General features: G+C 41.0%; 1 protein-coding gene across 12 annotated transcripts in view; it reads left to right on the top strand.

The window, feature by feature from the left end:
• Positions 1–23,991, top strand: part of LOC116264250 (molybdenum cofactor sulfurase) — an 84,671-nt gene continuing 60,680 nt past the window's right edge. For 4 of the 12 annotated variants that reach the window (XM_031644361.2, XM_031644370.2, XM_031644369.2 and 1 more), the window contains exons 1-11: positions 10–272; positions 757–855; positions 944–1,002; positions 1,818–1,978; positions 3,583–3,731; positions 3,883–4,009; positions 6,406–6,508; positions 6,648–6,693; positions 10,310–10,348; positions 10,432–10,588; positions 11,303–11,405. In XM_031644361.2, the coding sequence (XP_031500221.1) occupies positions 152–272; positions 757–855; positions 944–1,002; positions 1,818–1,978; positions 3,583–3,731; positions 3,883–4,009; positions 6,406–6,508; positions 6,648–6,693; positions 10,310–10,348; positions 10,432–10,588; positions 11,303–11,405 (1,164 nt within the window). In that variant the 5' untranslated portion in view covers positions 10–151. Of the gene's footprint in view, positions 273–756; positions 856–943; positions 1,003–1,817; positions 1,979–3,582; positions 3,732–3,882; positions 4,010–5,966; positions 6,089–6,405; positions 6,509–6,647; positions 6,694–10,309; positions 10,349–10,431; positions 10,589–11,302; positions 11,406–18,568; positions 18,994–23,991 lie in introns of those variants that run through there. The other 8 variants (XR_004174814.2, XM_031644372.2, XM_031644371.2 and 5 more) reach the window with 5 other exon arrangements.

A 23,991-nucleotide genomic window follows, 5' to 3' on the forward strand; every position in this document is an offset into this window, starting at 1 on the left:
GATGCGTGTGAACATCTTGAGTCGGCGGGCCGGTGCTTTGCCTACTCAGCTGTCATCCCGATTAATAGAGCGGGACTGAGAGAGAGATCGAAAACGCGCCTTGTCTACCCCGAGAGAGAGTGAGAGGGACGCGCACACACGCGTTTCTCTGATGGAGGAGGGGGCGAAAGGGAAGGAGGAGTTTACCAGGGAATTTGGGAAGGACTATGGCTACCCGGACGGACCCCGGGGGATCGATGAAATCCGGGCCTCCGAATTCAAGCGATTGAATGGTGAAGAGATTCGTTTCCCTCTGTTCTTAAGATTCTTTTATTTATTCTCTTTCTTCGCTTCTCTTCACCTTTGTTGAATCATGAATGTCACTTATTTTTCCTTCCTTTTGGCTTCACGGCTATAGATAGCATAGGACTTGCCATTTCCTCCGTTCCGGAAAAAATGGGAATTCAGAAGCCCTTGTGTAGAAGTCAGTTATTCGGCTTCCGGGTTCGTTTCTCGTTTTCTGAGAATTAACCTTTTCCTCTCTGACAAGTGTTGATTGATCCTCTAAAGGACTAATAAAAGACATCGACGAACAGATAAAATTGAAAATATAAGAATCTAGTTAACTCTTAATGTTGTAGTTCTCTTGAATTCTTTATCTCTTTTGCTAAATATGTGTGTGTGTGTGTGTGTGTGGGTGTATATGTATATTTATATATAAATATATGTATTTATTTATCCCCAGTATCTTTACAGTTTACAGAACTCGAAATGCAGGTCTCGTTTACCTAGATCATGCAGGCGCGAGCTTATATTCAGAGTCACAAATGGAAGCAACTTTCAGAGACTTGACTACCAACGTATATGGGAATCCACGTATGCAGCTTCTTGTTGGATGACTAAAGTTACTTATTTCTGAAGTAATTGGTAGAATAGTCGCCATTAATTACTGTGAGATATGCAGATAGTCAGAGTGATGCTAGCATGGAATCATTGTGTATAATTCAGGCCGCACGTCAACAGGTACTTTGTCCTCTTAGTAGGCTTCATCTAGCAAGAATACTGTCAGGTTGGCAAATGAGTTGAGTAGCTTGTGGTTTGAACCGGTTTTACTCGTGAAAGCCTCTTCTTGATCGGATAAAATGTTTGAACTTTGACAAGCTGAACGACAGCTGACCCATGGTAGATTTATGAGCAGATTGTGAGGAGTTTTTCTCTTGGCAGGGTCCACATCGTGTTATTATTATATAATGTACACTTGCCATATGTATATATTATTTGTGTGGTACGTGTGTTATAAATGTTATACACAGTTACGTATATACCAGCATGTTATAGGTACTTCTTGCATGATATATAAATATTTCGATATCAGTACGCAAATATGTTTAGGTACATGTAATCAAAATTTTTCGGAAAGACATAAAGCTAAAACAATACTCAGGAAAGATGCACGATTGTGATTGGCTCGTAACCACCTCACACTTGGCTTTCAATGAGTTGACAAGCTCAGCTGAGAAAGGGGTTGCTTGTGAACATGACCCAAACAGGTGATTTGTTCATTTGGCTTGTTTAGTTGCCCTAGAATGTCGGTTCAGTTATTAATTCCGGACTATTTGCAAATTGAAGAAAATTCTACCAGCATTGTTCCCTAAATATTATTTTGCATGCAAATGATAATGTGGTGTGGCTGGCTTCGTTCAATTATTTATTCGATAATTTTTTGCATGTTTGAAACTTAGGAATTATATATGTCTTTAAAGTTGTTAGTTCCTGCCAATGGAATTCAGCTTTCAGTTACTTGTTTGACATGCTGTTGTAATTTTGGTTTGAATCAGGTTCTTGAATTTATAAATGCACCAGCAAAAGACTACAGTTGTATATTCACTTCTGGGGCCACTGCGGCATTAAAATTGCTCGGAGAGGCCTTTCCTTGGTGTAGTGATAGCTGTTTCATGTACACTATGGAGAACCATAACAGTGTTCTAGGAATTAGAGAGTATCCAACTTGTGCCTGTCATTGTCTTCTGATAGGAGGTGTTTTTATTTGCATTTTAAGGTTGTTCTTTTTGTGCTCTCTAAATTTTTGAACCATTATTTTAAAATGCCATGCGTGCTTGATCAAACCTAGAATCCTAGCCATGTTGCAATCTGTGCTACCAGAATTTGGAGTTTTAAATGTTCCAGCATTTCCATTACACATTTTATACTATTCCCTCAAACATAAATTCCTGAAACAATATTGAGAACTGAGATTTGTTATTAACATGTGCGTTATTAGAATCTAGAAGTATTAAGTGGAAGAGTACATAGAGATCAACTGATGCATTTAGAACACATTTGTGGATAGACCGAAGAATTTTATCCACTCTTGGTGCTCCTTCAAATGAAAACTTGGTCTTCATTCTCCAGTTAACTCATGGAGCAACCACCGGATGCCTCTTGCATTACTTTCTGATACAGAATAAGTTTTTCATATTAGCAGAACGCAAAGTTTCTGATGACTTAATCTTCTGCATGCATTTTTGTCTCTTCATTTCATATTTTCTCTCACATTTTTCCTGCTGATTTGCCTTCTGATAGCTGTCATGAATAGTCTCTGCCTTGAGTCCTGCAGCAATCACATGTATAAAATAGTATCTATCATTATGCTGTACTGAGTATTGAGGTTGAAATTCATTCCTTTATCCTGAATAATCTTTCACATTTTAGCTCAGGTTTCCTAATTAGTTTCGCCTGGCAGTCTCTTCACACAAAGTGTCACACTTCCTGTTTCATTATTATTCAGTTTTCTCTGTAACCAATGGGGATCATGAATGTGCTTATGTTTTTTTCTATTTTCAATTGCAGCATCAATTATGTCATGCTTCTGTTTTTTGTGAATAACCTACATAGGTTTACATCAAACACAGTCTACTCAATTCATTGTGATGCGTCTTCATTTTAGTCCCTTGTTTCATTGTACTCTTGCTTCCTTCCTCAACATTCAAGCATAAGTAAATTAGTTGAAGTGATAGTTAATTAGAATACCACCCTTTATGTGTCTTTTTTTGATGTGCTTCTCATGTTTCACCATTTTCCTTTACCTATAGTCAGAAGTTTTAAGAACCTTAGTCCTATTTTGTGGTTTGTTTGAGGTCCTGGGGTTTTATTATTTCATCTTTCTTTTAGGCTGCAGATGTGTTTCTTTGGGGCAAATGCTTTCTAACATTTCTAGTTGTGACTTCATGGATCTTCTTGGAGTAGATAATTTGACATTTACTTTTTGATATATTGTTTCAATGTTGAAGTTAATAAAAAAAGAGCTCTGGGGACTTGGCAATGCTTATGGTTAGAAAAGCCCACATGCTTCACACTCATGTAGAAAATCTCGAGTAGCAGGCAGGCAAAGAATCTTTCAGTAGTTTTAAGAGTCATGCAACTGAAGTAGGAGCACTGCGTGTTGCAGCTACTACGTACTAACGAGAGTTGACTTCTGGATATATGATTATTCTTAATAAATGTAAATTGTTATTTGTTTCTACTTCCTAAATTGTTGTGTATGTATGTGCATGCTGTTTTTCTGTTTAGACTTCTGTGTTGTTTAAGCTTATAAAACTATAGATATGCTCTAAATAAAGGGGCCACAGCAGTTGTTGTAGATGTTGAGCAGATTGAAGAGCACTCTGGTCCATCTAATTTATCTTTTAAGAAGTTAACTTCTATTCCTCAAAGGCAAAGTGGAGCTAACCTGTCTGGTGAAGCAGTTGACAGTAAGCACTTTTTGTTGTTCCTTCACAGTTATTTTGGGTATCTCTATGAGCTTGTCTAATCTATGTATTTACTATTTCATTGAGTTCGACCATGAGTTTAATTAACAATGGCCTCTAGTGCATCAACCATTGTGATTGTCTGTACATACAGGAAATGTATACAACCTATTTGCATTCCCCTCAGAGTGCAACTTTTCTGGTAGAAGATTTGACCTTGAATTGGTAAACGTTATCAAAGAAGATTCCTCTAGACTTTTGAGGGGATCACTTCAATGCAGGTTTTCATCTACTTCAATTAGTGCATGAATGATGTATTTGTTCATGGTAATGTGTGGAGCTTATGGCGAATTTTAGGCTGCTTGAATCCTTGTTCACATAAAAATTGTTAGTAAAAATAAATTTAGTAACTTTTTTCTTGTTCTTTTGCTGTAATTAACCTTTTTCTGCATTTCTTTTTGTATTTTTCTTCTTATTTTCATTTTTTTGCAGTTGAATTTTTTCAGCTTTTACAGACCCATTGGGCTTCCCAATGGTTAGTTGTTTACCCATTGGGAACACAGCTCCTTCATTTTGGTCTAAACATTGGGCACTTTATTTTGTAAGCTTATTGGAAGCTATTTCCTTGGTTGATTAATGAATTCTTTAGTGCCTTAGTGCAGTGCTTTTCCTCTCTTGAGAGTTATTCCTTGTGCGTGAAATTTAGATTTCATATCTATAGTTGAACAAAACTTCAAGAAGATAGGTCTGTACCATATTTTGGTTCCTTACATGGTATGAAAGCAAAAAGATTTTGGTGCTGAATTTTAGGAATAAAAATTGTGAAGATTTTGAAGAGCTCCTACCAACTGCGGCTCTTCTGTAGCTCACCTTGGGTTCCTCTTCATCAGGTGTGTCTCCTCATCTTCCATATCTTGTTTTCTTTTTTAAACAGAAGATAGAGAGGATCTCTCCCTTCAACCATTCCTTAAGCTGTTGAGACAATAGAAGCTCCTAGAGTTAAGATGATGTGAACCTTTAGATAATCCTACACCATATTGATAATTAGTTGGAGTCTTTTCCTACCTGAGATCATTTAGCCTGATATTGCACTTGCAGTCCATGTGTCAAGTCAATTCCAATATTCTCCCACCATTAGTTCATATGGGATCAGGCTTGAGAGTTATTTATTATATCCAAACTTATTCTTAACAAGGGAGTACTTTCTTTTCTTCTTTTTCATCTTTGCAAGTAATTGGTTACAGTAATGCCAATTGGAGAGGTGATCCCAAAAGTCGAGATTCTATTGTTGGTTTTTGTGTTTTTAGGTACATCATTGATTTCATGGAGGTGCAGGAAGCAACCAAATGTTTCTTTCTCCTCCTTTAAAGCAGAATATTGAATTGAGCTATCGCCTCAATAGCTATGAAGATTATTTGGTTGAAGATTAATCTTAAAGGACAATCTAAGTTATGATGTGACCACAAAAGTGCCATCTATAGTGCCAGCAATACGTTTCATGAGGATTAAACACATTGAAACAGACTGTCATTTTGCAACAGAGGAATTTCTGAAGAAGGCAATTGCATTGCCTTATGTTTCATCAGAATTCTAGTTGGTTGATTTCTTCATGAAAGGGCTTGGAGCTCCTTGGTTTACTTTTCTTCTTAGCAAACGTTTGGGATTTCATCATAAGTTTGAGGTGGCATCAGAAAAATAAAATATTAACTTTTCTTCTTGTTCTGTTGTTGTAATTAACCTTTTCTTATTTGTTTTTTGTTTCTTTTTGTATTTTTTGTTTCTATTTTCACCTTTCTGCATCTGAATTGCTTCAGCTGAGAGAGCCACTGGGCTCCCCAGCAACTAGTTTTCTAGCCATCGGAAACCCAACAGTTCCCTCATTTTGGTCTATATATTGGGCACATTTGCCCCTTATTTGTATGCTTCTTGGAAGCTATTTTTTCTTGGTGGATTAATGAATTCTTCAGTGCCTTAGTGCACTGTTTTTCCTCTATTGGGAGTTACTCTATGTGTGTGAAATATAGGTTCCTTGTCAGCTTGTCTATGTTTGTTTTGTGTGGGGGCTGAGTGCTGCATTCATTTCGGTTTCTTACAAAGATGTGGTTCCCACTACTTGCCGGGATACTGCATTCGATGGAACAAGGCCTTCTACACAATCACATGCCTCTAAGTGCTTTCAATGAATTGCAGGAAGCAATTTACATTTATAATCCCGTTGTTCTTGCATTTACGTGTTATTCTTTGTAGGTTCCTGTATGTGACTGCATGAGCATGCATCTGCATGTGCATAGGATCTTTGCACCCTTTGGAGATGGCTGCATCGAAAATATACATGGACACATACATGTCCAGACAAATATGTAGGTTGAATGTCTACATTCTTGTACACATGTGCATATCCAGGTTATACCAAGAGAAACTGCACCTGTACATTTTATATGCTGATTTATTTTCTTTATCTATGTGTTTATTTTTTACGCATTCATTCATGCTTGTAGATTTTTACCACTGGTATGAGTGCATGAGCATGCACCTGTTCATGTGCATACAATTTTTGCACTCTTCCAGAAACAATTGTTCATCCACAGTTAGTACTTTTTTCATATTAGTCTAGAGGTGATTGAACTGCAAGCTTAAGGGCACTTCATCTTGGTTACTGACCTTGCATTCATTGCAGTGGCTGTTGGAAAGTCCTCATTGATGCTGCAAAGGGATGTGCAACACAACCACCTGATCTGACAAGATATCCTGCTGATTTTGTTGTTATTTCCTTCTACAAGGTTAGTGGGATCTAGCCTTTTACTTTACTATGCAATAGATTTATCCTTGTCTTCCAAAAGGAGAATTGCATCACTGTGCTATCTTCTCGTAGTTAACTTGTTCTTTTTTTTGCATTCCTTTTTGCCCATGTTGCATTAGATATTCGGCTACCCAACAGGCCTTGGCGCTCTTGTTGTTAAAAAAGGTATTCTACTTATTTATTTTGTGGTAAATTTTTTAAAATGACCTAAATTCTTCCTGTTGGCATTTGAATTGCACCAAGTCGTCCACTTTCAATTCCTCAACTTGTTAACAGTAGGCTGTTAGGATTGGAAGACTGTGTTCAAAGTGAAGAAATAGAAGATCTAGAATATAGAGAAACTTGCTGGAGAATAACAATGAGAAATTCAAATAGATGATGTCTGTAATATCAATTATCATTTAAGGTCTTGAGCTCTTCAGTTCTCTGGATCTTATTGATGAAATAAGACATAATAATTATGCACCAAAGGCTTGGCATAGTTGGACAGGCTGTAGTTCTCAGGCTCACATCTATGGGCATCAATGTGTAAGCTGAAGAATAGAAGACCTATAATATAAAGAACTTGTTGGAGAACAACAATGAGAGATTCAAATATTTTAGATGATATTTGTAATGTGAATTATAAATTAAGGTCTTGAGCTCTGCATTTCTGTGAATCTTATTGATGAAATAAGACATAATAATTATGGTCCAAAGGCTTGGGTTTATATTCAATATGTATTTTGTTTGGGGAAATATTAGAAGTTCTAGAAAGTGAAAAAGTACCAAGAAAAAATTACAAATAGGCGACTAACTAAGGTGCCCACATCAAACCACTGTCCAACATTTATAGCTCATCTAGGCGCCCCTAACTTTTTGCAACTAATTCTAAGACTAAAACTACCGCCTTCTCACAAAAATAATAAAATAATAAAGGAAAACAAAATGCCTTTTTAAAATAAAAATTTGAAAAAAACAACAACAAAAGTTAAAGAAAAAAGCCTCTGCAGCAGCCTTCACGGGACGACAAAGGGCCATCCTCCGTCTTCTTTGGATGAGTGAGGATTACAAGATCCTTGCTGCCCGTGAGGTTCGACTAACCCCCCACTGAAGTGAGATCAGCTGGTTAGGTGAGGGTCAATGACTTTGGCCTTGTAGCTGGACAGTGATCGACAGGGGGTGAGGTCGTCTCTCACAAGATGCAGCTGATATCCCCACTGGAATAGCCAGGGATGACCTCGCCCTTTAGTGTCGCCTTCATAGACTGGGTGAGGTTGTCCCTGGGGGCCTGGCTGACAACTAGATCATCAACTGATCAACCCTCGCTGTAAGGGATGGACAACCTCATTCCTGTCGTGGGATGGTGACAACATGCAGCAACAAACTCTCACTATGAACAACAATGGCAGGGGCAGAGGCAAGGGGGCCAGCAAGGGCCATGGCCCTGCCCTTTGATTTTTTTTTTAAAAAATCAACTATTTGCTTATAAATTTTAAAAATTTTAGTTTAACCTATGTAAAAAATTTGAAAAATTATATTTCAGGCCTTGGCCCTTGTTAAAAATTTGAAACCATAGTTCGGCCCATGCGACCAAAAATTCCTAGCTCCAACCCCGAACAAGAAATAGCAAGGGGTCCCTCACCGATGACCTCACTCTTGGCTGCCACCGTTCGACAATCGGGGCGAAGTCATCAAGCTCCTAGACGATGGTGCCTCACCGTGAAGGCCAGGCTGACCCTTCCTCTAGCGAGGGGTGATCAACCTCGCTAGATGGCGAGTGTCCAGCGATCCTCACCTATCTGGTGAGGGATGGATAGGGTGTTAGGGTTGCTCGCAGGATCGTGAGGTAGGTTTTTTTTTTTTTCAATTTTATTGATTTTTTTAATTTTGTTTTTAAAAGCGCATTACAGTCTTTTCCTTTATTATTTTAACATTGTTTGTAAGAAATGGAGATAGAATCAGATTGATTCCCAAAATACTTCTGTAGATGTTCCTCAATGTCTTGGCTATTCATGGAATGTGGAGTAGATGAATAATCATCTGTTTCCAGAAAATTTATTGAATCATACAATATCAGTTCATTGTTGTTCCACTGACAGATGGTCAGTACTTCGTCTGGTTTTCAATGTTACTGCATGGTTCATTAGAGATCAGATATTGATGAAGAAACAGCAAAATGTCTTTTCACAATGACTTGCTGTCCATTGGTAAGCAAGAAGGGAGGAACAAATACGCTTGGAGAGTGCAACACAGTAGAGGGTTTTATTATGTGTTCGGAAAGCATGAAATGCTCCTGTAAAAAAATCTATTGAGTCTTCGGTTGCATTGTGAGCATGATGATTTACTCCATGAGTGAGGTCTCGGGTTTACGTTCAGGATGACCCAGCTGTGCCAGGGAAAAGAATAGAAGAAGCATCTGAGTCATTCTGCATGTACTTAGCTTGGGGGATATAATATATATTGCTCAGTTGGTTAAAATATCTCAATATTTTGCCAATATTTTCTACATTGTTGATAATGTTGGCATATTTTCAAATGTTGGATGTATTGGTGGCTATGGTGTGGTTACTGATTCGTGCTGTTCTCTAGGGAAGACTTGAATGAAATTAAAAAATATGGCCCATATATATATATATATATATATATATATATATATATATATATATATATATATATATATATATATATATATATATTTTCCGTATGCATTGGATTAGGCAGTTTAAAGACATTGTTTCATACCAAATATGTTATGGTGTGTTTGATCTTGCTGAGCAGGTAGATTTCTTCTCAAATTGCTGTTGATTTTGGCATTGTCTCATAGTTGGTGATATCCTGTTAGTTTTTCTCTTTTGCTTTCGAGAATGAGGGTGTTATCTGGATTATAAAAACACAAATTTCTTTTTTGAACGATATTCAATAGTAAATTGTTTTCCAGTTAGTAACTCAATTCTGTGCACACAATCATGAAGCATCTAAAGTGCAAAGTCGCTCAAATGGGAGTGGATAATAGTTTTTTTCCCTTTCCATTTTCCTTTCTCTTCATGAGTTATAGTACATGTATTTCTTGTAACATGCATTTGTGCTAGTTATAAAGAAGCTGACTTTGTTAGTCTTTTCCTGAAGAGACAGAATTTGCTTGGCTTGAACTTTTATTAGAAGTAGCTGATAATTGTGATCCTACAAGCCAGAGGATCATCTTATGAACCGTTCTACAGTTGCTGCAGAAACTACAATAATGGTGCTCTATGTCTTTTATCTAACCATATGTTATCTTAACTGGGAAAAGTGCACCATCACTCTTCGTGAGGACAAATCATTGTATCATGGAATTGGTGGCTGTATACATTTTGAGAGCAATACACTAAATCAGTGAAAGACTTTGGGAAAGAGTACCTTACGCATGTATGGTAAAGTGATTCGAGTACGGGTATTACTCAATTGGCTGTTCTATTATGGAGGATTCACTTTCCCTATTAGTTGCACAGGAGCCTTGTATTTCTGACTCTGTTTTATCATTCTAAACTTGTGTCTAACACCTTGTCAGACACAAGTCCCTTGTCCTTTATCTAATAACATTTATTTGTTTTAGCCTTGCAAAAATTAAAAAGTTCATTCGTGAGTAATGGAAATGTTCAGTAATTTCTTCCCTGTTGGAGCAGGTCCTTGTGTACATTTTTCTTGTTTATGAGTTTCAGAATTGACAATGTTGTCCTCGTTATTCATGCTTCTTGGAGCCTATGACTGATCTTTTGTCAATGGTTATTGTTTAAATGCTTTATTATGTGTACAATAACAGAAGCTGCTGCCTTGCTGGAGAAAGCATACTTCAGTGGAGGTGTTTTCTAGAATCTAACCTCCTTTCGTGTTCTTTCTTTACTTGGTATGCACATGTTTGTAATTACGTACTTGGCATTTCAGGTACTGTGGTTGCATCCATATCTGATCTTGATTATGTTAAGAGAAGAAAGAACATTGAAGACTTATTTGAAGATGGTACCCAGTCATTTCTTGGAATAGCATCCCTTCGCCATGGTTTCAAATTGATCAATATGTTGTCATTACCAAGTGTTGAACGGTATGTTAATCTGCTTTTTTAGTGGAATAGTTGTTAGGATGAGTCTAACTCCATCTTATATTCTATAAAATTTGTGGCTTGTTCTTTAGGGAAATAATTTGCAGAAAACTCCCTGGTAGTTGTTTTCCTTACAAATGAATGGCCAATGATTTTGCTAAATAGGAACTACTCAAATGCTTCTGCACCAGTTCGGTTGAGTAACTGGATCTCTTAAAATTGAGACAGCTGATCTTCCAACGTGCATTTATGGATTTTCTTCAGTTTTTCTTTTGTTGTACAGAGTTGCTAGATGCATATACTTCAAAATGTTATCGTCTCTCCGTAGTTATGTAACTACAGTACCCAAGGATGTGCTCTACTTTTCTCTGCACAGTATGCATTGGTTCAGTATAATCTTGTTTGTTTTCCTTTCTACCACAGTTCAGACTTCCTTGTGGCTTGTTTAAAATTTGGTGCATAAGATATGCTTGTAAGCTTGGAGTTATCCAATTGTCACATGCATCCAGAAGAGTAACAGAATATATTTCCAGTAGCATTTTTTCCATTGGACTACAGACGTTTGTTTTTGCTTCTGGAAATCATCGGTTTTCTATGTCAAAATAAGCTGTAACTAAATTCCTTTGATTAATTGTGACCTTTCTATGTCAAAATGTGCTGTAATTGAATTCCTTTGATTTATTGTAACTTGATTTTTGAACATTGTCATTTATGCAGGCACACATCAACTCTTAACGCATATGTGAGGAAAGCATTATTGGCCATGAGACATGAAAATGGTTCCCTCGTCTGTGTACTTTATGGATTGAATGATGCTAAGGTAATATTCTGTGTACAGTCACATCTTGGTTATGCTTAGGCAGTTCCTTGGATGTGAGGAAGCCTATCTTCCAGTTTCACTTTTGGTATTTCTTGAGATTAATCTTTATTTGCTTATTAAGATGCAGTAAGGGTGAGCAACATCACTCGTATACCTGATGGTCCAGCTGTTTCTTTTTTTTGCTTCCGACAGTGCTTTAGTTACCTTACATGATTCACATGGTAGAAAAACCTAGGTTAGGATATGATGGATGTAAAATAAATTAATATCTCTCTCACACAGACACACCTGAAAGGGCACCATACCTACACCAACTTGGGTGGACATGAGTGCGGTGTGGGACACAACTGACTAATTTTTTTCTTGCATCTCTTTAGTATGTTTTGGTATAAAGTAATCTATCTTTTATGAATACAAACAATGGATATATGGATTTATTTGCTTAAGAACTTATTTTTACTCTCTCTCTCTCACTCTCTCTCCCTTTTTGCTAAGTAGCATGAAGAGGGTGGTGGTATTGGCTTTCCCATCTCGTCTCATTATCACAAACATTGGTTTTCTACCTCAACTATCATGCTAAAAAATAGAAAAATCAGCTGCAGCCCTTTGGCTAGAGGTCATTTCTTTTTTACCCTAATAAACCCTAGGGATTTGCAACTGGAAAAATGAGAGCACATTAGAACTAGGTGTTGCAAAGGAAAAGTGAGGAAATGAGACAATTTAGGATTTGCAAATATAAAATTAGTTTTTTTTGGGAAATAAGAACTGTAGAAACACACACCAAGATGGAGAGAAAGAGAAGGAACACACAATATACGTGGAAAACCTCAAAGAGAGGTGAAAAACCACGGAGAAGCTCTAAACTAGGTGCACAACCGCAACCCTAGGAGAGAGAAAATGTTATTCCACTTAATTCAACACTTACACATAAGTGACAATATATAGAGGGAGAGAGGAGAAGCCGCCTAGGGTACCGAGCCCTCCTCGGTACCCGCGCCCCATAGAACCGGGTCCAGATATGGACCCGGTTCCCACAACAACATATTCTAACACTCCCCCTCAAGCTTGGCATACATGTCAAACATGCCAAGCTTGCTAACATTCTTTTCGAATGAAGAAGTACAAAGCCCTTTAGTTAGGACGTCTGCAACTTGATCTTCAGACTTCATATATATATGGCAGAATCAGCTCTTTTGAGTCAATGCGTTCCCGGATAAAGTGACGGTCAATCTCCACATGTTTGGTCCTGTCATGTAGAACTGGATTATTGGCAAGATTAATCGCAGACTTGTTGTCACAGTACATCTTCATTTTATCTTCCAGTTCCACACCAATATCAGTCAAAAGGATCTTCAGCCACAGCATCTCTGTAACTCCCATTGCAACAGCCCTGTACTCAGCCTCAGCACTAGACCTCAAACACACTTCTTGCCTCTTGCTTCTCCAAACAACTAGGTTACCTCCAAGAAAGATACAATACCCTGTAGTGGACCTCCTTGTGTCAGTGCAACCTGCCCAATCTGCATCTGAGTAGCCCTCAATAGTAAGTTTGTCTTGTCGAGTATACAGCAGTCCTTTTCCTGGGTCATTCTTTAGATATCCCAACACTCTTTCTGCACTCTTCCAGTGACAATCCGTGGGAGCATGCATAAATTGACTTAGCACATTTACCGCATACGTGATATCAGGGCGAGTTAGAGTAAGATAGATAAGCTTACCTACTAGCCTCTGATATCGCCCTTTTCCTTCCTCATCCAGAATAGTGCCTGTCTTGATACTTATCTTAGTCCCCGATTCCATAGGAGTAAGATAGGGCCTACAACCAAGTTTACCTGTCTCCTTTAGTAAGTCAAGAGTGTACTTCCTTTGATTCATAACCAGCCCTGTCTCTGATCGAGCAATCTCTATCCCCAGAAAGTACATCAGTTTACCCAGATCCTTGAGGTCGAATTCTTTAGCTAATCTCTCCTTCATCTTCTTGTTTTCTTCCTCATCACTGCCAGTGACAATCATATCATCAACGTAGACAAGGAGAAGACTCACCAGACCATCTCTCTGCTTTATGAATAGGGTATGATCTCCATTTCCTTGCTTGTACCCAGTAGACTTCATAACGATCCTTAGTCTCTCAAACCAAGCTCTAGGCGACTGCTTCAAGCCATACAAAGCTTTCTTGAGGTGACAACATTTTCCCTCTTGAACATACCCGGGAGGCATGCTCATATAGACTTCTTCCTCCAGATGGCCGTTCAAGAATGCATTTTTAACATCAAGCTGGTCCATGCGCCACTTCCTGTGCACATCAAGAGCAAGAATAACCCTCACGGTCTTCAACTTTGCAACAGGGGCAAAGGTCTCAAGATAGTCAATCCCATACTTCTGGCTGAACCCCTTTGCAACCAGACGAGCTTTATATCGATCTACAGTGCCATCAGGTTTATACTTCACGTTGTACACCCACTTAGAGCCAACTAAGTGTGTCCCTTTATGGATATCAACCACTTCCCATGTTTTGTTCTTAGCTAACGCACCCATCTCCTCCGTCATAGCATGTAACCACTTGGGATCATCCTTAGCATCATCCACCGACCTAGGAATAACAACTTTGGATAAGGTTGTGATAAAACATTTGTAATTTGTACTGAGCTTAGCATAAGAAACAAATCTCTGAATAGGGTGAGAAGTACATGACCTGGTGCCTTTGCGCAAAGCAATGGGGAGCTCTTCATTCGATGGACTTGGGTCATCCAGGGAGATCACAGGATTGGGATTGGTTCTATCCTCATCACCAACATCTTCCACTGTAGCTTTCTCCTTTCTGACATAAACCTGGCCAAACAAGTGATCCCTGGCAACAGTGGGCTGAGCATCCACCGTGACCCCTTCCATATAACTGCCCTTCTCATTACTGACCGTGACCGTGTCAATCACACTGGGACTAACCTTGTAGTCCAAAAACTCCATAAACTGAATCAGCTGATTAGAGGAATACTCTTCCCCTTTGTTCCCAAGACACTCCCCCTGAAGAGGATTCACCGGAAAATACGACTCATGTTCATGAAATGTGACATCCCTCGAAACATACACTTTGGAAGTAGTGGGATCCACACATTTGTACCCCTTCTGAGTGGAAGAGTACCCCAAGAAAACTCCTTTAATAGACCGGGGATCAAGTTTTTTGAGAGTAGGGCTATGATTATGCACAAAACAACTGCACCCAAAGACACGAGGAGTAAGAGGCCACGGATTCTGAGTGGGCCACAGGGTAGAATAAGGAGACTGACCATCCAACACCCTAGTAGGCATACGGTTAATGAGGTGTGCACTAGTGAGAAGTGCATCACCCCAATACCGCTTCGGGACATGGCGTTGGAACATAATGGCCCGGGTAACATTCAAAAGATGACGATTTTTACGTTCAGCTATACCATTTTGAGGAGGGGTATAACTACAAGAGGTTTTATGAACAATACCCTTGCCTTTCAAGAAATCATCAAGGTATTGAGAGACATATTCCCTAGCATTATCCGTACGGAAAGCTTGAACAGTTGTATGGAATTGAGTCTCAACAAAGGCAACAAAGTTTTTCACAACTGCTGGAACCTGACTACGGTCTCGCAATAAGTACACGAACGTACATCTAGAGTAATCATCAATAGGCGTCAAAAAATAGTGACAACCACCACACGTGGGTACTCCAGAAGGACCCCAAACATCGGAATGAATTAAGGCAAACGGATGAGTGGTTTTATTCAATGAGATAGGGTACGAAGCCCTGACATGTTTAGCCAATTGACACACTTCACAAGCGAAGGAGTCAATGGAGACAGAAGCAAACAAATGAGGAAACAACTTCTTTATTAACTGAAATGGGAGATGTCCAAGACGCTCGTGCCATCGCAGAACAGTAGATCTATCATTCACACCGGACAAGTGACCACTCGTGGCAGAAATCAATGCTGAAGCAACTTGCACCGGCAATCTGTAGAGCCCATCAGTAACCGAACCAATCCCAATCTTCTTCCCCGTCACCAAGTCCTGCAGGGAACAGTGATCAGCAGAGAAAATCAGATTACAGTTTAATTCTTTAGTAATACTGCTGACAGAGAGTAAGTTCACAGGAATATTTGGAACATGCAAGGCATTGTGGAGACAGTATTTGTTCAACAGGGACAAGCTCCCTTTCCCAGCCACAGAGATAGAAGACCCATCTGCCATAGACACGCGTTGCTTGCCAGAGGAAAGTTGATATTCTTGAAAGAGTTTAGAGTCCCCTGTCATGTGGTGAGTGGCTCCACTATCAACAATCCAATCACCAAGAGAAGGGTTACCTTGATCAGTCGAGGCAACGAGGGCTTGGGCTAGCTGAGCCCCTACAGACGTGGAGGACTCCTCAGGGGTAGTAGATAGGTGGCTGATGTACGCCTGTAGCTCCTTGAGTTGAGCAGGGGACAGCTTGGACTTTGCACCATTAGAAGAATTGCTCTGACTGGAATCAGACACAGAAGGGCTACGCTTGCCAGGGGGAGGACGACCTCTGACCAGTCTCTTCTCGGGATGAAGATCCCAACAGAAGTCCACCGAATGCCCCAACTTGTTGCAATGAGTGCAATGCCGGGCAGGACGCTGCCCAGTCCCAGAGGCACGGCTGACAAAGGCAGAAGGGCCATGACCGGTGTCAAGATGCATCACCTGGCGACGTTGTTCTTCAGACTCAACTCGGGCATATACTTCCTCTATCCCCGGAATCTCATCACCATTAAGAATCTGGCTACGAATAGACTCAAATTCATCCCGCAGGCCTCCCAGAAACAAAAACGTACGGTCCATCCATTCCTTTTCCCAGTAGAGGGAATGATCTGAACCGCACTTCCACTCATCAGTCACATGATAATCTAGCTCCTCCCATTTGGTCTTCAGGGCAGCATAGAAGGCAGCAACAGACAAATCACCCTGTGTCAGGGAGTAAATACTGCGTTTAATCTGATAGGTGCGCAGATGTCTCTTCTTGCGACCATACATCTTCGCAAGCATAGTCCACATATCAAAAGAGGTCGGCTTCCGCAGAATGAGGGGCTGGATATCGGAGGACACAGAGCTGATAATCCATACCTTCACTTGGCTGTCCTCCAACGCCCACGTTGCCCAATGAGGATCAGATTTGATGGGCGCAGGTTTGTCGCCAGTGATGTAAGAGAGACGCCCACGGCTAGTAATCCCAATCTCGAGAGCGGCAGACCAAGATAGGTAATTGTCCTTGGTCAGACGGATGGAGGTGACCTGGATCGGCACGTTCTCAGTCTTGGAAGCGCTGCCCACGTCAAGAACGACACCTTTTTGAGTCCCCATCGCGTCTGCCATCACAAACACGCACACATCAACAAGAGGCACAGCGGCGAGAACTAGGCAGAGGCGACGGGAATGAGGCAGCGGCTACGGAAGGCAGGCGGCGACGTTCCTGGGCGGCGGGAAAAAACGACGGCGGCGCTGGGAACGATGGACGGCGACGGCGATGGGCAGCGGTGGCGCGGGACGGCGGTGGCGCTGAAGTGGGCGACGGCAGTGATGGACAGCGGCAACGCAGCAGAGAACAACCGCGCCGGACGATGGCGGCGCAGCTGGCAGCGCTGGACGGCGGCGGCGCAGCAGCGGCAGAGAAAAAAACCGGAGGAAACAGCAGCGGCAAAAAACGGCGGAAACACGACTATCACACCAACGATCTCTCACGCGTTGGCTCTGATACCATGTAGAAACACACACCAAGATGGAGAGAAAGAGAAGGAACACACAATATACGTGGAAAACCTCAAAGAGAGGTGAAAAACCACGGAGAAGCTCTAACCTAGGTGCACAACCGCAACCCTAGGAGAGAGAAAATGTTATTCCACTTAATTCAACACTTACACATAAGTGACAATATATAGAGGGAGAGAGGAGAAGCCGCCTAGGGTACCGAGCCCGCCTCGGTACCCGCGCCCCATAGAACCGGGTCCAGATATGGACCCGGTTCCCACAACAACATATTCTAACAAGAACAAACAATTTAAGCCTTTGAAAAATCCCAACAGTGAAAGTGATGAAATCATGAAAGAGAAAACAGATGTAATTGAGTGACCAAACTGCAAAACAGTATGTATTTGCTGCAAAAACTTGGAGAGGTTAGGAAAGACTAAGAAGAAGAAAGAAAGACTTTGGATAGGAAGAAGAATTTTCTTGACTTGATATCAATTGTAGATCTTTTTAGGCATACCTTATAGCCTCCGGATGCAACCTAGCTCTGATACCATGTTAGATTTAGGGAAAGAAGCCACCACAATATATGTTTACTGGAAAGAATTAAGAAAGGAAGAGATAGAAGCACACACTAGTCAGCCAAAATTAGGTGCATGACCTAATTCTATTCAATTGTATGAAGATTTACAAGGCTTTACATGGGACAACAATGCACCTAGATTACATAAACAAAGTTCCAACAAAATATCTGTTGGGATTGAGCTTCCCACTTTTATTCCAATGAAATAGCTATGTATAAGAAAAATGGACGGAGACACTTGGTAGAAAGAAAAGAGCAAAATAGAGCAGCTGTCACACCCCAACCCTTTTACCTCCAAATAACCTAATTTTTTTGTTAAAACGTAAAACGTCGAGATGCGATGGCACAACATTCAAAAGGAGCTATGCACATCAAAAGACAATATGGCAAACATTTCATTATGTAGCAAATTCAGTTCATACAAAGTCACTTCATATTTCTCAATAACACATATGACAAAAGTGCTCCAAAACCACAACATTGATGTCTAACAAAAACAAGACATCATTGACACCAAAACATAACATGCCGGCATGACAATAGACCCAAAATCTCTCCAATAGGATGTGAGTTGAGCCATCTGATCAATCTGCTGTCTCGGGTCTGCCAAAACCTGAAAAGGTAAACAACAGAAGGTTTAACCTTTGCAGTATGACATCAAACCAAATAAATCTCTAACCCTCTAAGGTAATGGCTCGAATCTGGGATGTAACAAATACAAAAACATAACACTATCATATCATAAAAGGAGCATACAGTCACATAATTTGTCATGGTAGCCCTCACATATACCACGACATGTAGGGACTACAATTAACACGCTCGACGGTCACATTCACTTTATGCATACTCACATCATCCACATTTGTTTCATTTACATTTGCTTTAGTGAATTGACAGCTCATGTGGGTGCAGACAAAAAAGGTGCACACCACGGGCAACCTACAATCAGGAGACAACCCCCGTGGTGGCCTGAAATGATACAAATCCGTTCACGCTGCAGCGGTAGAGCAATCATCTACGTATGTGTGAATTTCAAGGAGAGTTGCTCAGCCTTTCTTAGAACATCCAGGTGGGGAAGGTGGGAGGCAACGCTGCAAGCACATCACACAACGAATCCTGGGGCTTTGCATCGCTTACGCTCCGAGCAGGCGAGACCAGTGGCGAGGGCGGGACATATCCCAAACATATTGCCATAACCCATTGGCCTTCCATCCATTATTCTTTCTTATCATTATGAGAACACATTCACAAAATGATCGGCTAGCACACGAGGTTGGTTCACTTCACGAGTGCACCCATACTTCAACACGCCTTTGTACGATGGCTCCACACACAGTCAATACTCTTAGCTAGCTGTCATAACTTTACGGGTACATCGACCCTTGAAATTTATTCAATTGCATCATTGCTCACGGCAATGCACACGAAAAATATAACAACATTCACATAAATCAAATATATCAATAACATCATACAAAACTTAGCCGAACCACAGAGAGTAGTCTCGATCCATGAATCAGGGTCAAGGAGATACTCGACTCGAGACCTTGCCTAATCTGTCTTAAGCAGTTATAATTGCTAGCATGCACATGCCATTGTGTAGTAATTTAAAAACAATCAACCAATCTCCTAATCATTCAATCACATGCTTACATTCATTCAACACAACACAATCATAGGATCCAACGATTCTGAAAAGGATGCACTTTAAATTTGGCCCCAGGTAGGGATTTGCCTGGAATACTGCTATACCTGTCGTGCGTTGCTAAAATTACCCAAAATCGCCTTGAGCTTCAAATCTTGTCGCTCAAGGTCTACTCGACATGCATGGTATACCTACAAAAATATCCAAGTGATAAGTTTTCTACTCGATTCGCTTTAAAATATACACAAGTAAGAAATAGGATCATTGAGGCGTAGGTCATTGCTTGCAGAGGGTGGCGACAGGTAGTATCGGCCCATCAAGCCCTCCAATAAGTTTCTTCCCAACTCTTTGAGATTGTGACCAAACGATTAAAACTCAAAACTTCGATTTAACCTATCACCAATACATTTCTCACTTGTTTTCTTAGTTGAGGTGTCTTCCAAGCAATTACATTTCTCAACTTACATACTCTTTCCCAACAAACGATGTAATATGCACATCAACAATAACATACGTCTCGAGTTCGCTAATGGTTCTAAACCTTCTCAACAACATCAAAATCTCTACCATGCTTCCTAACCACTTCAAATATTAACCCATCATGCTAAATAGATAATTATATACATTATTAGGGCAAAAGTCCAATAATATTAGGCTTGTTTAGCTGTACTCACTTCTCTTTTAGCGTCTTAGCTGCTGAAGTGTCCCCAACAGCCACCTCAAGTGCTCGACTGATCCTCAAGTGGCTAAAATTATATGCTGTCGTTGCCTCCAACGCCTTCTATTCACTGGTATGAGGGGAAAGACGCGTTCCCTAAGCTGCAATCCAATCCAGAAACATTAAATAGAGTGAGAATGAGCGAAATTGAGATCAAGGGAGAGGTCTGCCGTTAGAAGAGGGCATCAATTGTGAGATAGGTGGTTTGGCTGAGGGAGAAACACACACGAGATAGAAGCAGCAATCGGGCGTGGGAAAAAACAGGCGAGAGGGAGAGTGCAGAGAGACATACGAGAGTGGCAGTGAGAGTGAGAGACGCTGCGAGTGAGAGGAGGCTGGTGGTAGAGAGAAAGTGCGAGCAGAGGGACGAGAGAGTAGCGAAGGAGGGAAATTGAAGATTAGAGAGAACATAAGAGGGTGTGTGCGATAGAGGGGCAGCCAACAGAAGGGTAGAGAGGAACAGACGAGGGCTGAGAGCTGGCAGGAGAGAGGGGGATTGAGCAGAGAGAGTGCGAGAGAAATAGACGAGGGGGTGAGAGCTGGCGAGAGAGAGGGGAAATGAACAAAGAGAAATCGAGACAAAGGGGGAGACAGACAGAGAACGACGAGAGGAAGAGGGATAGAGCTGCGATAGAGTGCGAGAACGAAGGAGGAGACATAAGAGATAGAGAGAGACGAGACAACTTACCTCAGCGCCGCCGGTCGCCCTTCACCTCCGCCGCCTCTGCACTTCCTTCCGCCTCTTGCTTCTCTGCGTTGTGCACAACCCAGCAAGAGAGACGAAGAGGGAGAGCCGGCGTCGGGCTTCTCTTCGGGCTGGTGGTCACACAAGTCATAATCCTTTCAATCTAGCCCTGCTGAAAGCTCAAGCTATCAAGGAAGAACCATGACACTCTATCATAAACTTTAGAGAGGTCTATTTTTAGTGCCACTGCTTCATGACTCCCTTGCATCAACCATTTCATAACATCCTGTGCCAATAAGAACTGATCATGGATGAGTCGACCCTTCAGGAATGCTACTTGGTTCTAGTCAACAATCCTTGCAAGAATGTTTTGCATTCTATGGACTATCACCTTAGAGATAATTTTATATATACTATTGTAGAGGGCTATGGGCCTATAGTCCCCTATATTCTCTGCTCCTTGGACCTTTGGCAGGAGCAAAACATTTGTGTGATTAGTATTGCTGACAATCTTGCCAGTTGAAAAGAAATTACACACAGCCCTGCTAATGACATCTCCTACAATATCCCACCACTCTTGGAAGAATGGATTGGGTGTACCATCAGGGCCTGCCATGCTGTCATTATCCGGACATAGAACTGCCCTATCCACTTCCTGCTTTGTCATTGCCACACCCAACCTGAGGTTTTCTTCATCACCGACTTTGGTGCCTTCATTCAGACTATCAAAAGGCTGCTTGTCAGCCGCATCTGGACACAAGAAATTTTCATTGTACTTGCTGGCTTCTGAGAGGATGGCAACCTGGTCCTCATAGTGGTTGCCATTAATTACCATGGCATGAACTGTATTTTTTCTCTCCTTGCTCTTTGCTATGGCTTGGAAGAAGCATGTGTTTTTATCCCCCCTCCCTGAGCCACCTTACTTCTGACTTGCTCCTCCAGAGAACCTCCTCAAGGTGGAGTAGTTGCTGTACCTCTTGCTCACAAGCACCAGGACATCCTTGTTCCGCTTCTTTCTGTAAAGCTTGCAATTGTTCAATAAGCTTGTTAATATTGTCACTGATATTACCGAAAGAAATTGCATTCCATTTGCATAGGGCGGCTTTAACTTGGTCCAATTTGAAAAGAGCTTGAATCATCTGGCAGCTATAGCATCTTTGGGTCCATGCTCTTGTTACACATTCCTTGCCTTCCTTTACATGGATCCATGGCTTACAAAATCTAAATCTATACTGACTAGGTTTGTCTGCTTTCCTCTTGCTCATAGAATCCACTAATGCCTTATGATCTAAGGATGGTCTCGCTAAAGCCTCTGCTCTACAGTCACACTCCATCCTTGCCCACCATTTTGGACTAACGAGGCACCAGTCTAGTTTACAATGCACCACCGCTTCACCCAGTCTTCTATTAAACAATGTGAATGCGGTGGTCACCAATATCCACTAGATCACAAGTGCTCATGAAAGCATTGAGTGCTTTGCAAGATTGCTGAACGAGGGAGCGCTCTATTTTGTCTCCTCTCCATCTCATCGCATTGAAATCTGCTACACAAATGGTAGGAACTCTGCTGTTTTTTATGATTTCTCCAAGCTCAAGCAAGCAACCCATCCTCTCACGAAGTTTATTAGACATGTAAACACCTGCTGTAACAAAAAAGTCTGCAAAGCATAAGAGAAAAAGACTCCAACCATTCTCCTCCAGCCTTCACAATGAAGCTTATTTTGTTTTCACATGCTAAAGACTCTAGCAACACCATCTGCCTGATCAGCATTAGATTCCCATTTATCATATTTACACAGCATACTTAGGTTGTGCATAACTATTTCTCTCACCAACGTGTCATATAGAAACAGTAAATGAGGTCTAGCTCTACTCACTACATCTGCCAAGTCTAAGCCGGTGGCCTCATTGGTGACTCCCTTACATTCCATCTTACTATGATCATTTCTCCATGTGGCTCAGGTTATCCCCCTTAGCAGCAGGGTTCTCTTCCTTTCCAGCATCCATCTCCCTGTTCCTGTCAGCAGTAGTGTCAAGAGGGTTCTCCTTTCCAATCTTGCCAATCTTGTTACGGCATTTCCGGCCTACCACCATCCAGCCATTTCCCACTTTCATTATGCTATTTTTCTCCTTCAGAGGCTTGTGACATTGAAACTCTTTGCATTCCGCTACTCTGTTGTTCTTCACCCTACCTCCACTTTTGCCTGCCGGGCTACCCTTGTCTCGTCTCTTGCTTTGTTCTCCGATGCACAACCGAGCTTGCACTTGCCACGAAAGCAAAGCCATCGGGTGGAGATATCAGCTCGTTGTCGACATCTAATCCATTTAGACCAGCAAAAGGATTAAAAGGATTATGGCTGGTGCCTTACCTCTGTTTGTATATCACCAAAAATTTGGGATTTCAGTTTTTAATCCACTATTTCTTTAGGGCTTAAAAAATGAACCTATAATCAACTCCAGGTCTGCCTCCACCACCGTACAAGCCCACTACTGCCACATATCTGAATGGAGAGTCATTCATTCCACCTCATTCGGACGAGGCCTTCTGATGGGTCTTCTGCTCCCTGATCAATCCCCATCTCTGGGATGTCCTTCATCCTCGGCTTCTTAGATTCTTCGACTATGTCCACCTAGGAGAGCCTGAAGCTTGCTCCCTCCAGCCCTCACTTATCCAGTGGCCATGGATTATCTTCGGTCATCCAGCTAGGGTTTTCCTCGGGAGCATCCACCATGTTGCACTCCATTCCTTGGGGATCAGGCATTTTTTACTTTTACATAAAAGTTAGAATCATATCCATACAATCACCTTTGTAATGCGAGAGATTGCATCAGAACTGAATCCAGATTAAGCATGTCTTGCCAAGCTGAATGAGCTGTAATTTTCTTTCTCAAACTAATTTTTTAAGGTTAAACTTTTTGTTTTTGCTTGAGGATTCTTTGGTATTGATCTACGTCACATAAACATGGATCTTCCCTGCCTTGCTTTTTGACACATAAGTCAGAAGAGGGAAGTGTACACCTCTCTAACCCTCTTTCCATTTGGCATGAGTCTGGAGGCTAAATGGCCTTATACTTGTTTCATAGCTAATGATGTGCAACAATGTTGTAAAACGCGTATCGTAAGTCGTATCGGTCGGGCTTTAAGATACGCCGTATCCTAACGTATCGTAACCGTATCGTAAATTTTTTTTAAAAATTATTAATAAATCAGAAAAAATTTAA

This window comes from Nymphaea colorata, chromosome 11 (assembly GCF_008831285.2).
Source record: "Nymphaea colorata isolate Beijing-Zhang1983 chromosome 11, ASM883128v2, whole genome shotgun sequence".
NCBI classification, from domain to species: domain Eukaryota; kingdom Viridiplantae; phylum Streptophyta; class Magnoliopsida; order Nymphaeales; family Nymphaeaceae; genus Nymphaea; species Nymphaea colorata.